Source organism: Amphiprion ocellaris, chromosome 16 (genome assembly GCF_022539595.1).
Source record: "Amphiprion ocellaris isolate individual 3 ecotype Okinawa chromosome 16, ASM2253959v1, whole genome shotgun sequence".
Lineage (NCBI taxonomy): Eukaryota > Metazoa > Chordata > Actinopteri > Pomacentridae > Amphiprion > Amphiprion ocellaris.
The window spans coordinates 17,291,048-17,304,314 of record NC_072781.1 but is presented as its reverse complement, the minus strand read 5'-3'; the positions used below and the strand labels follow the sequence as shown (position 1 = coordinate 17,304,314).

The window sequence follows — 13,267 nt, the reverse complement described above, 5'->3', positions numbered from 1 at the left end:
GCATTTAACTGTCGTATTTTGTAATTTATGGCTTTTTAACTTAACTTTAACTTAGTAATACCTGCACAAACGTCATTCTTGAGTTGTCTCTACTTCTATCCATGGTTGTTCTGATTCCATACCAGAGCAGGACTTTATATTGTAGTGAAAAATGAGTTCACAGTGACCAAAGTGACCAGTAACAGGAGCAAAAAACACCTAGAACTGTGTGGAGTTAAGAGGTTAAATAAGTTTTACCCCAAACTGCATGTTAAAGAGCACAGTTCCTCTGGATTAGGGATAGGGTTTGCTCCTGTAATGTGATTTCCTGCAGAAGGTTTTCACTACAAGCTCACAATCTCAACTTTCATCAACCTCATCTCCAGTAGGAACATTTTCTTATAGTACGCATGTACGACTACAGCGGTAGTGGTAGTAAACATTATACAGATGCCAACAAACATCCATCCAGCCATTATCTGTAGTTGGTTAATCCTCATTAGACTCACAAATGAACCTCAGCATGTTTTTGGACTGTGGGAGGGAGCTGAAGTACCCAGAGAAAACCCACGCATGCACAGGGAGAACATGCAAACTCCATGCAGAAAGATCCCAGGCCCAGGCTGGGATGTGAACCAGGGATCTTCTAGCTGCAAGGCGACAGTGCTAACCACCAAGCCACTGTGCAACTCTGCCAACAAACAGCTATGTAAAAAATGTATGTCAAAATTAAATCAGAGGAACATAGTTTTCACTGGTGTTAAAGCTTAGTGGATGCAAACAATGAACTAAGCATATAAGCCAAATTATTTTTTCAAGACATTTTTGGAAGTCAAGCTTTCTGGTGAAGGTTTTTCAGAGAGCGAGATCATGCAAAACTTGAGATCAAACATCATGACGCTCAAAAGATCCAATCCTTTCAGATGAAATCTTTGAACTCCCAGCCTTTCTCATTTAGAAAAGAGCCGCAGTAACACTTTGAGGAGCTGTTATTGTGTGCAGTTATTTGCATACATATAAATGGAGCATTTTAGTCAAATTAATTCACGGCTTCACTTTCATCTCTTTTTAGATGATAAGGCCACACTCATATACAGACTTTGTTCCTGTCCTAGGCTGTGTCTCTTCTGGACATCTCCACTGAGCCATGTAAAGCAGTGATTTGTTCATTCTAATGAAACCCCTACAGTCATGATAACCTTTCCAGTGTGTCACACCGACCCCCCCTGGTGTTGCCTGTTCTGACTATACTGGGATAATGGCCACCTTCTCTGCCTAATCAGAATCCCTGGCAGTGGGAGCACTCCATTCTCCCTCGCTCCTGTTCTTTCTCTCAACATATCCCTCCTACTTCCCACTCCCTCCCTCTTCCTGCACCCTGCCGAGGAGGAGGTGATGGGGACACTGACACGGCTCAGCTCATCTCATCCAATTACTGAAGAAACAAAGAGTGTGCTCTTCCCTGGACCACGATATGTAGCACCCCAGAGGGAGTGAGAGAAGAGGAGGGGGATGCATGAGTACAGACTTGAGAGGCAGAGAGGGAGACAGGAGGGGAGTATTGTACTCTCACATATTGTACAGGAATAAATCAACATAAATTATTTGGCCATTTGTTTGAGTTGCTTGACTAATGTTAAAAAATAGACAATTTCAGGTTTTTTTTACGCGCAAATTGAGTTAGCTTCAACACAGATAAATGATATGTAGCATTTCTGGCTTCATCAATCTGCTAATGTGACAACATGCTGTTATTCAGAAATACCTGCCGCAGCGACAGATAGCATCACAGTACGCATGCAATGTTGTCATAAATGTGAGATTGGACAGTACAACAAGTGATGTGTAACACATAATATTGCACTAATGAACAGAAAACTAAATGTAAGTTCCTAACAAGTGTCAAAAAATGTCTATAAAAAAACAACATAAAAACTCTTTGATTCCATCTACTTACAAAATGAAAATCATTCTAATTTATTTATTATTCTCTCGCAGTAAACTGAATATCTTTAAGGGCTTCCTCCTGGACTTTGGGGAAAAAGAGCTCAATGGATTTCACCATTCTTTTACATTTAATATCCCAAACAACTAATCAATTGATTAATAAAATAATCTACAGATTAATCAGAAAAGGAAATAATAATTAGTTGTAGCCCTACCGCTGTCAGTGTGATAAATATCTAACTGATCATTCTGAATCAATAATGAAATTACTGCTGTTATTCTATGAGCACAAATGTGCACAACTGTCTTGCTTTGGAAACACTCATAGGGATCCTGCCACTATCTAATACTACGGGTGTTTAATAAGCTCAGAGAAAAGACTCTTACAAGCAGCTGAAAGCAACACAATGAACTTTAGCTCCTGTCAGTGTTTTGTAAATAATAATAATATTTGTAGTCCAATTGTATTCCTTATTGGTGAGTCTCGTTGATCTGGCCCGTTAGTCTGTTTTCATCACAGCAACGTTTGTATATTCATGGACATTTCCAGTTGTAATAGATGTAGAATTGTTGAGCCAAGTAACAAAAAAAAACAGATTTTCTGATTCTTTTGTGCTGTCTGTGATGTTTGTGAGCCAGTATTAGGGTGAAATTTGGTAAAAGCCTATCCCAAATCATGTCGCACCATGTGAACTATGTTGCTTGTGCAGAGCTATTTGTTAGTGCTACAGCATGCTGCTCAGACTTCTGCCACGTTGAAAGTGAGATCATATTTCCAGCAAGACTTTTACAGAAAAGTGACCAGGGTGCTCATTTGGACATGAGGCTGACATGCAGATACCGCCAGGTTGCATGTCTGAAAAGGTGCTACAGTGTGTGAGAGTGTGAAAAGTATGTGGATAAGTAGCGAACCGTTTTAAATAGCTGGAATAGATGGCTGAAAGTGCCCAAATGAATGAGTGGTTGGGAGATGGCTAAAGTAATGGATAAATGGTTGAAACAGAAGTGGCTGAAACGTGTAGCCCTGCTAGTTTGAATGGTAGCATTACAAATGAAAACTGAACAGCCTGACAGGTACTTGAGTTGATCTGACAGGGTTTTGGGGGTTGGGTACCATTGGTCTATGAGGGCACATGCAAATCTTTATAGCTTAGATAAAGCATCATCTCATCCACACATGGAGCCGAATCCAGCCTTTGTACCATAAAATATGATGCCTACTATGCAGCCAACTGAGACCAGCCCATAATCTCTGTACCTCCGAATGCTATTGCAGCACAGAAACAAAAATTGCATTCAATAAACCCCCGAAACTGTTCACATCAAGGGAAGAAGAGAAGGGGAACAAAAAGCAGCTGCTGCTGTTTCCCATTAAAGTGCTTGGACCCGACTGAGGAGACTAACATTTCAGCCGGAGAGGAAATGTAACGATCTGGCCAATGCGTTTGATGATGTGTGCTACGATAGAGTTACTGACAGTCCAGTTTCCCATGGAGGTCTAGACAAAGGAAATCTGATGACGAAGCAGAACGTGTTGATACTAAGAATTTGTCGCCTTCTGAATGGATGTTTATATTGTGATTTTTGGATTATAAAGTTCTACTGGATTATTTTCATTAGATTTATCAGCACATTCCCAAATCCTCGTATGTCGCTTTGTTCGTCTTGTTTAGTTTTTAACATGTAAGAAATGGTTTTGTCAGCTGGGAAATCAAGCTAACACAGATCCAATCCCAAACTCATTAGATAAACAAACACAGTAGCAAAAGAAAAAAAAACAGATATGTGGCATATAGAGTATCCAAATGGACTTGGCTGGAGACTTAATGTGAAAGCCATCCTGCCTATGTTATTGCAGTCTTATTTGCGTCCGGTCATGTATCCTACTTTGGTGTACTGGTTAACGGGAAGGCCTCTAGGCAGCAGACGCAGCTCACATCCAGTGTTTATTTTTCACTCAAGGCCATCGTTGGCAAGTTTTTCCTGGTCAGGCGAAAGTAAGCAACGAAACCTCTTGTCTCAAGACATTAAGTAAGGTCAGGGCAGTGAAATCCACTTTGGATAGGCTGAACGAAGTTGATAGTCGATAAGTTAAATTAGATAAATGCTTGAGCTAGAAATTTAACAGTAGAAATCTCAGGCCTCCTCTTACGTTCAGAAGCTTCCACACAGGGCTCCACCATCTGGATTATTCACTGACTCTTATTACCGTAACTAATCTCTTCTTTTTGTTTGTCTTTGGAGAACAAGACACCGTCTCCCTCACTGACAGTTCTTACATTTTCTGTGAAGATTATTCTCAGGGGTCACATGCAGTAGACTATTCTCTGGCGCAACACACAATAATAATGTCATTAGTGTATGGGAGGAAAAATAATTCCAGTTTGTTGTGAAATTTCTACTTTTATAGTCAAAAATAAATCTAAGCAAGGTGTACAAAACTGTCTTCAGTAATTTGTTACAGTTGAAATTACCAGAACTGTCAACAGTTTTTACAATAACTAATATTTTAGGAAATTTACCAAAGAAAATGGCAACATTTTGCTGATTTTACTGATTCTCTGCTTTCCTTTTAGTTCGATCAATGTAAATTCTTCTGTTGTGGATTGTTGGCAAATCAAACTAAGCCATTTGAAGATGTGACTATGTGATCTAAGAATTTCATTAAAGTCTGAGGAATTACTTCCAGACCAAAATTTAGATATAATCATTTCACATCCGACTTTACATTTCACCATTTGTAGCAGTGTCCTTAACACTTGTGTATCTTCTGGGTTTCTGCAGGACAATGCAGGATATGGAGAATCCCCAAGTCACCTCATGCAACAAGGGAGACCAGCACTACCGCAGCTCCCCCAGCAACCAGTCATCCTCCAGTGATCCAGGACCCTGCGGCAGCGGCACCTGGTCCCAGCAGCCTGGATATGATGGGTACAGGACCACAGCAGTGTTACTTTTTATGAAATAGCCTCTAAGTAGTCCCTTCAGGATTATGTGGTTTTATAGTAATGAATGCAGCTACAATCAGTCCCAGCACTATTTCGGAGAACTTGCAATTTTGCAAAATGACAGCAATTTTTCCGCATGAAATGACTAAATCATCAGTGCACTTTTGGTCAGTCTCACATGTTTTTTGCAGGAACTCAGCTAACAAAACAATAGAATTATGCCTGCCATGGTCTAATACCACATCCAGAGCATAAAAGAGGGAAGTAGGAAGATGACGAGTTTCAGAGTTTTATGTATGAGACTTCTTTCATATAACATGCATTATTCTAGTTTCCATTTAGTCATCCTGGAACTTTGGATTCATGATTTCATTCAAAAGAACAGAAACGCTACCTCTGTCATAAATGACCACTCTGTAAATCAAACTGGACAGTTTATAGCTAAATCCAAACCAGGTACAGTATTTTTCTTTTCTGTAACAGTGAGCACCGTTATCTCCCTCTGTTCAGAGGATTCAAAAAGGATGTGCAGTTAAGTATAATGGGAGGTAATTATGAAGAACTCTTTCTTGTCTTTCTGTATCTCCTGCTGCGACTGAAGAGCCACTCTAGCAAACTACGCTGCAATTTTGGAGAAAACCACTGAAAAGAAGTTTTTGTTGAAAAAATAATCACAAGACACTGAAAATCCCAGAGAGGCCAAGAGGATGAAGCTTTGTAGCATCTGTCAACATAATCATTGTAACCACGATTTCTTTTTTGTCATCAGATTTTCCACTTCGTCTATTTTGTTCTCTTTGCAATGTAAAATTGTTTTCAACGTGTTGCTTTTTATCTTTTTCTCAATCATATAATGGTTTGCAGAGCAACACAGCCCGTAGACTGCACAGGCGTAACATCTGTCAGACTGAATCTTGTACATGAGCAGAATCCATCAGAGACCAACGTCTGTAAATGGTTATAGACCGTGACAAGAGGCTTTGCTCTTCACTGCTGGGTTTCTGTCAGAGGCCTCAAAAGTGCACTGAGCTCACGAGGACCACTATGCCACGATGCACAACAACAGACAACAGCTAGCTGATCTACAATTAGAGTCTTTGTTAAAGACCTCGAGACACTGCAGCCTCTGTTCATCTGCTGTTGCCTTTATTAGCTCTTTAACGTTTAATTAAGACCTGCATTGAAAAACTTGCTGCTCTTTCCCTTTTGACAAGAGCAAAAGAGCGCCTGGCACACGGACTCGAATGAAAAGAGGTCTCTTGTCAGCGTTGTCTGGCAGCTTCTTTATTCTATTATGAGCTCAAGTGATTTGACCTTAAATGATCTTGAGCTAATTGCTGTACATCTGTGGTAAATCTATTGAAGCTTTTCACTGACTACAATGCAGAGCTCACTCTATAGACAGGAAATAATTTACAGCCCATTTTCTCTCTCTTCCCCTTTCTTCCTCCAGGTGCCCCTCTCCCATCCTCCATGAGCGGCCAGGGGACATGCAGGGGGGAGACGGAGAGATCCACAGGGAGCGAGAGCCCACTCTGGAGAGGACCAGGTCTGCAGGTGAGTCTGCTGTTCCTTCATTTAGGCAGTCATGATTCGTGTGCATGTAATGTCAGCAGATGTAATGTTTTAACAGTCCAATAAGCATGAATTATGTTTTGTGCTCATGCCTGCTGCTTCTCAATGCTTTTCTTCTGGCCCCACAGAGGCCAAATGGCACATTCCCTCCACCAAGATCCTGAACCCTCTGAAGCAAAGAGAAGGAGGAAAAGACTCGCCCAACAAGCTGTCCAGGGTAAATGTGTGATCAACTTTAATTTCATTTGACAGAAGCTGTCCACGTGACATTTAACCCTTTGAACCCCAAAACCATTCGGTAGGTTTGAAAGGCATGTTTTCTTTGAAAAAATCATCAATATCCCTCCATTTATTCAATCTAGAAACTGTAAAATCCTGAAGAAATGTGTGATTTTCAGTTTTCCAACAGTTCTTGAACTACTCATCTGTGAATTCTGCATTCTGTGGCACAACCATAGAGCCATGACTAACTCAGCAGCAACTGAGGAGTTGTGACAAAAATCGGGGGACTTTTCGCTTGAACTGAAGACTAGCATATATATGGGGTTTTTTCTTGAAAAATAAAGGGTTAGTTTTTGATGATTTATGGTATTCTGTCTGTGTCATACTGCACAAAAGAAATGTTTGAGTTCTCTCTACTTCAAACCATAGTTGTGCTGTTTCCACAAAGGTGCAGGACTTTATATTCCTGCAAAAAAAATGAGCCCACAGTGACTGAAAGTATGACAGGAGCAAAAAAATACACACAAACTGCTTGGCGTTTACAGGGCTCATGGAAGTTTAGAAATGTATTATCGACTCTGTTTGTAGAGCTCAATATTTGAAAATTCTGAGTTTGATTCCGCTTTGTTTGCATTTGAGTGTTTTGTGCTGTACAGCTCTGTACTGCCAGACCTGCTTTATGCCACATCGCTGTTACAATCTGGGTGAGGTCAGATTGCCCTTGTTTATGGGCTCTGCAACAATCAGCAGCTCAATTGGGGTGTTCAGTTGGGATGTTCATGTCGTACCCTCTAGACGCTCTCTGTAGTTATCACTTTCCCTTCATCAGCATGCTAACGGGCATCTCATCTCATCACCGTTTCTGGTTGTCTCACACTTTTCTAGGACACATTTTCCTAGAAGGTTGAATATATTAAGTGCTTTACCCTCTCATTTCCCCTTTCTTTCTTCCCATTCCCCTCTCCCTCATTTATCTTTTTTTTTTTGCCCAGCACTGTGTCTTTTTTTCTTTCCCGTTTGATGCTGGAGGCTGGCACATAAACCGAGCAACTTCTTTCAGTGCTTTCAGCCAGTGTTGCATTAACCCAGGCCACTGGATAAAAATTTAAACCGTTCTCTTGGCACTGTATGTCCCTAATTCACAGAGGTTGTTTTTTCAACTGTTTTTGATGCAATGCGAATTAGTTGTGTTCAGCGTAGCATAACAAATTAAGCATGATAGGTCAATCCTTCGTAGTTCAGTCTGTACTTGCAAATTAAGCCTCACTGTTAACCCCCGTTACTAGAGGCCTCTTTTTCCAGTCAACAAATTGATTTGTAAGGCTGATGATACATATGGTGTATATACTGAGGTCATGTTGGCCTGACCTTGAATATTTTTTCAGCTCGATGATGAACAACAGTGGAAACTAGCAGATGAAAATGTTATACATCTAGACTTTTAAACAGATGTAGGAGCCAGATCATACTGATTTCTTAAAAGACTACCAGAACTGAAGAGATCACCTGAAAAGTTTGTGACATTCAGTGTAGCCTGTTTCTATTTCTTCCTACTTGTTACTGTCAACTCACCAACTGTATAATGGCTCCCAAGAAGACAAGCTGTCGCCTCAGTCAGGGACACATGAACATGTGATGAAGCCTGATGGGTAAACCCCTCCCTGTCTGGTACTCCAAGCATGTTTAAACAACCGTAAGAATTATTTGCAGCTGCTATTCAACCTTGTTTGATTTACAGTATTTCTTTCCCCTTCACCCCTCTTGCTCTCTCTCTGTCTCTCTCTTTACCAGACGGGTGATAAAAACTCGAGCCACTCAAGTAGCAACACCCTTTCAAGCAACGCCTCCAGCAACAGCGACGATAAGCACTTTGGCTCTGGAGACTTGATGGACCCAGAGATGCTGGGCCTCACTTACATCAAAGGGGCATCCACAGACAGCGGCATAGACACTAATCCCTGTGTGGCCCCTGGGGCCCGGGTGTTGCTGCAGGGCAGGGTGGGGGAGCAGGGACAACCCTGGGTGTCGGAGCACCATGAGGACGGGACGTCGGAAGAAGATCACGGGAAGCTGTACTTACCACAGGGCTACGCTTCCGCCATCATGTCTAGTCATGTGACGGAGGGCAGCATTGGAGACCTGAGTGAGATCTCATCCCATTCAAGGTAGAGTATAGACACAGCTGATGTGTTTTAGTATTTTTTTCCTCTTGTCCTATACGACTGTTTATATTTGTAATTTCCAGTTGTTGGATCTTTTGTGTATAGGGTAACAGAAGCTTCCCTTTAGCAGAAGTGCACCAAATTAACAGAAAATGTGGAGACTTACATTCAAGACCAAGAGCCTTTACAGCTACCAGATCTTGAAGCAACATATCTGTAATCACCCTCCAAACCTATCATGAAAACATCAAATGAGGGAATCTCTTCAGAGGAATTGTGTTTATGCCTCTAGTAGAATTTCAGGGGCTTGAAGAAATCATGCCAAGAAGCACTGAAGCTACTCTGGAGACGGGTCACCCAACTCAGAGTCTTTTACCATTTGTGTACTCTTGCTAATGTCAGTGGTGACTTTTTGATGTTTTTCCTCTCTGTGGGCAAATGTTTTGTTCCTTTGTGGCCTAATTGTATTTCGTTGGGTCAGTAATTTGCTTGATAGGAAATTCACACCCTTTTTCATGATCCATGGCTCAGAGCAAAATCCACTACGTTCAAATATGCGGTTCGTACGCCACCACTGCCAGACTATTCAGCCTATTATCTGTTCTGTTAAACACACAGAGGCAAGCAACAAAAAAAATGTTGCTGGCTGTTAAGTGACCTTTTCACCTGACCCGTGCTCCCTCACTGATGACCTGCAGCCTGGCTCATCCAGCTGTGCTGAAGCTGGCAGGTGGGGCTGCTGTCAGACTGTAGCAGCAATGAAGGGGGGTTTCATCACACTGTCTTCCAAGTTCTCCTCACCAGACTGGGGCCCATCTGGGAGAAAGAAGGGGTGTCAGAGTGGGTTGGCCCTGCAGCCACTCACAGTCTGTCTTCATGAAATAGAATGGGTATCTATTTGTTTACGCCGTACAGGATTTTGTTACCACGGTCTGTTCAGATCATTGACCTGTTTGGGAGGTGTCAGAGCTGTCCAGTCCAGGATATCACTCAGAAATCCGGAAAGAGCCCCCTGCAATCACCTTGACTAGTCTGGCACTTCCCACCTTTTACGTAATGGTCTTTGACACCAGAGTGTCATCTGAGCAAACAGTGAAGCAGCAGGAGCACGTTTTGCAGGGTGTGGCCCAGATGGTCATGAATATGGAAACAGAGTGTGTAGTGCCTCCAGCTAAAGCCAGCTCTGACGTCTCAGGGTATTTTAGAGAATGTTTTACATTTACTGAAATTTTCCCAGCAAACAGCAAGACGTCAGGAACAAAACTAAAACATCTTTATGGACCTACGCTGTTTATCTAAATCCGAGATCCATTTGAGCAGCTAACAGATGAATCCTAACAAGGCAAGCGACATGAAAGAAACGCTACCCACCTTCATTTTAACGATGAGATGAGTGGAAGGAACCACAGCAGATGTGAGATTCTTGGGGACTTCTTTCAATAGTGGAGGACAATGTAAGATAAACAGGAGCAAAGACAGACGAGCAGCGTTCTTTGTGTGATGCATGGCTCATTTTCACATCACTGTTCAATGTGATCCCTTCATCTACCATGATTTTTTCTAAATATTTTCAAAAAGCTGAAACAATAGTCACGAACAAAGAAATGGCACAAACCACATTCCAATTAGGGAAATGTTGTGGTAAATTGTATGTACATCAACCAATACACTGGTGTTGCTACTTTTTAAACTCTGATTTTTAGGTCATGGTAATCATATGAGCTTCAGTAAAAATCAACCAGATTTTTCACATTTCACCTAGTGAAACGTCTTCAACAGCCTAAAAGAGAAGTCAGGTTGCTTTTTACTGAACCTCTTAATGTGTAGCTAAAATACTTCTAGAAATATACACCAACTTTTCTCTACAAATAAAGCAATTCTTTGATCATTTTATTAGAATTTCAGGGTTCAGTTCACCTAGATAGCAAAATTAGAAACATTTTCCCCTTTATACCTTGTGGCATGCAGTTACTTTATTTTTTATGCTTGAGAGCTATACATCAGCAGAACTCACAGCGGCAGATGTCTCTGAACCTCTGCATAGCCCTGAGAGTGAGTGGGGAAATGCCTCTCTGTGATTTGAATGCACTGACCCTTTAATGTGTTTTGTCAGTTGATATTTGACTAAATATTAAAAGGACGAAGTTCAGCGGGAATACTTACATGATGGAGTAGAAATGAGTCATCTTCCGATGTAGGTTAAAGGGGGAAATAGTTGTGCGTTGATTATGTTATGTCATTCTGTCTAAGCCAACTGCAATGCAGACTGTTCATGAATCATTTTGAGTTTAAAAAAATCTTCATATTAGGTTATTTCTGTACATCAGGCTGAGCTGTGTTGCTAGCAGCTGTCCATATTTTTTCATTGTTACCAGCTTGTTTGTGCTTTTTTTTATCATTTGTTTTTAAATTCATTCATCTTATGTTCACTTTTGAGTTATGTTATTCTTTATTTTTTGCTGTTTAATCAGTGGCTCACACCACTCTGGCAGTCCTCTGGCCCGCGGTGCCAGATACTGTATATCCGCTGACTCGTCCAAGGTGTACACCATCCCCCAGACCAGCAGCTCAGGGTCAGAGCCGGGGCCGGGGCCCGAGTCTGGGCCCAGCTCAGAGGCCTGTGGACAGACACGAACACAGGCCAGTTGCAAACTCCCAGTGGGCATGAAGACGACCGATGATGATGATGACGATGATGATGCCCACAGCACTGAGGGACCTCCCAGCATTTCAGAGTGTGGGTGAGTGTGTATGAGAGAGAAAGCAAGACAGAGCATGTATGAGATCACCAAATGTGCACAATGCCACAAAAATACCAAAAAGTTTGTAAAGTTTGCTCCAATTCACATGGTTCACATTAAGTTCAGTACCAGCTATCATGCAAAGCTAGATGACACACTTTTTAATCATGCAGCACTGTTTCTCTCGCTGTAGAGCTGTTTCCTCTCAGACGTACTGCCCCCACCCCCATCAGCCCACCCAGAGTGCATAAACTGGCCTTGATTGAAGCTGACAGCCACAAAATAAATAAGCTCAATGAAACCACAGACATAATACACTTGGCACATGTCACTTGTGGTTATTGATCTTTCCTGTGAAGCCAAGTCCCCTTGGACTGACAGGCCGAGCTTCTACCAGATCAGCATCTCTGCTGGGACCCAAGCTACGATGCACACATAACAACACACTGCTGTCACACATGCAGCATAAAGACACCATCCACTGTACAGCCTGTAGCAATATGGCACAGGAAGAGAAATGTATGCCATCGTTCAGCCACGTAGAAAACATATACTCTTCCCACTGATGACTGACTGTATCAACCTGGTGATTAAATGATTTGCCGTAGAGAACAGAGAGCTATTGATAGGGAAATGGAAACACAGATTTGATGGAGTGTGTAGGTGTATGCGTGCTTGTTTGGATGTGTTTGCGAGCGAGCTCCGGGCATGTTTTGGAGCAGAGAATGTGAGATTTGCCCTGGAAGAAACCCCCTGCTCTTGCTCCCAAGTAATTTCATTTAGACTGTGAAATTTGCTACTTATGGCTGCGTGATTGATCGCATCCACTGAAGTCATCATCTCCCGACTTATGAAAAAGCTCTGTAATTCAGTTACCCTACCCATTGTTTGTTTATATATTCCTACTGTTTTATTTCATCTTACATAACAGTGCCTCATGACAAATGGCCTAATATTACTCACAGATATTGTTCGAACATAATGAAGTTTCTCCTCCTCGTTTCCAAAAAGTTTTCTCATTTGCTCTAACACTGTATGTAATGCAGGATGTGTAATGCTTCTAACCCTCGGCTCTTTTTCTCTTGCTTCTGCTTCTTGTTTCAGAGGAGCGGAGAGCTTGTTAGCCTTCCTTCTCCAAATGCTTTCTGAGCGTTCAAGGTACACAGTTAAAGTCAACCCCGTGGTCCTGATCTGACCCAGCCTGCTTCCCCTCACACACACTGCCCCACCCCCTTTATCCCAGACTACCACCCAATCCTCTCTCATGGCAGGTCTCAAGAGGTGATCCTGCCATGTTGCACTTGCTGAAAGTGGAGCACAACCAGCTGTGCATTACTTGCTGTGACATTTCTGCTGTACAGAATCCTACTCTTGTGTGCTATCCATCCAACCCCCACACTCACTCCGTCGAGTTCATTTTCTTTCAGAATGTTAACCTCCAAAAAATTCAGCTAAACAAAATATGTATATTAATACACACATTTCTACCAAGAAATTCAAGAAAATGTGCAAAGATCCCATTTAAATGAGCATCAGTTGCTGATGTTTCTTGGCATTCCGTGCCCATACCCACCAGTCATTCCCCAGATAAAAGAGTTTGTCTTATTTGAAACATGTGTGCCCTTTAAAGCTTTTATCAACACCTGTAGTTGTAGAGAGGAGGAGTGACATGCAACAAGCAGGACACATGGAT

At 41.9% G+C, this 13,267-nt stretch overlaps 1 protein-coding gene across 5 annotated transcripts in view; it reads left to right on the top strand.

Moving 5' to 3' along the window:
* LOC111574718 (signal-induced proliferation-associated 1-like protein 2) overlaps positions 1-13,267 on the top strand; it is an 88,167-nt gene that overhangs the window by 60,999 nt on the left and 13,901 nt on the right. For 3 of the 5 annotated variants that reach the window (XM_023279454.3, XM_023279450.3, XM_023279452.3), the window contains exons 11-16: positions 4,711-4,857; positions 6,328-6,431; positions 6,578-6,666; positions 8,463-8,836; positions 11,305-11,574; positions 12,679-12,732. In XM_023279454.3, the coding sequence (XP_023135222.1) occupies positions 4,711-4,857; positions 6,328-6,431; positions 6,578-6,666; positions 8,463-8,836; positions 11,305-11,574; positions 12,679-12,732 (1,038 nt within the window). The remainder of the gene's footprint in view (positions 1-4,710; positions 4,858-6,327; positions 6,432-6,577; positions 6,667-8,462; positions 8,837-11,304; positions 11,575-12,678; positions 12,733-13,267) is intronic. The other 2 variants (XM_023279453.3, XM_023279455.3) reach the window with 2 other exon arrangements.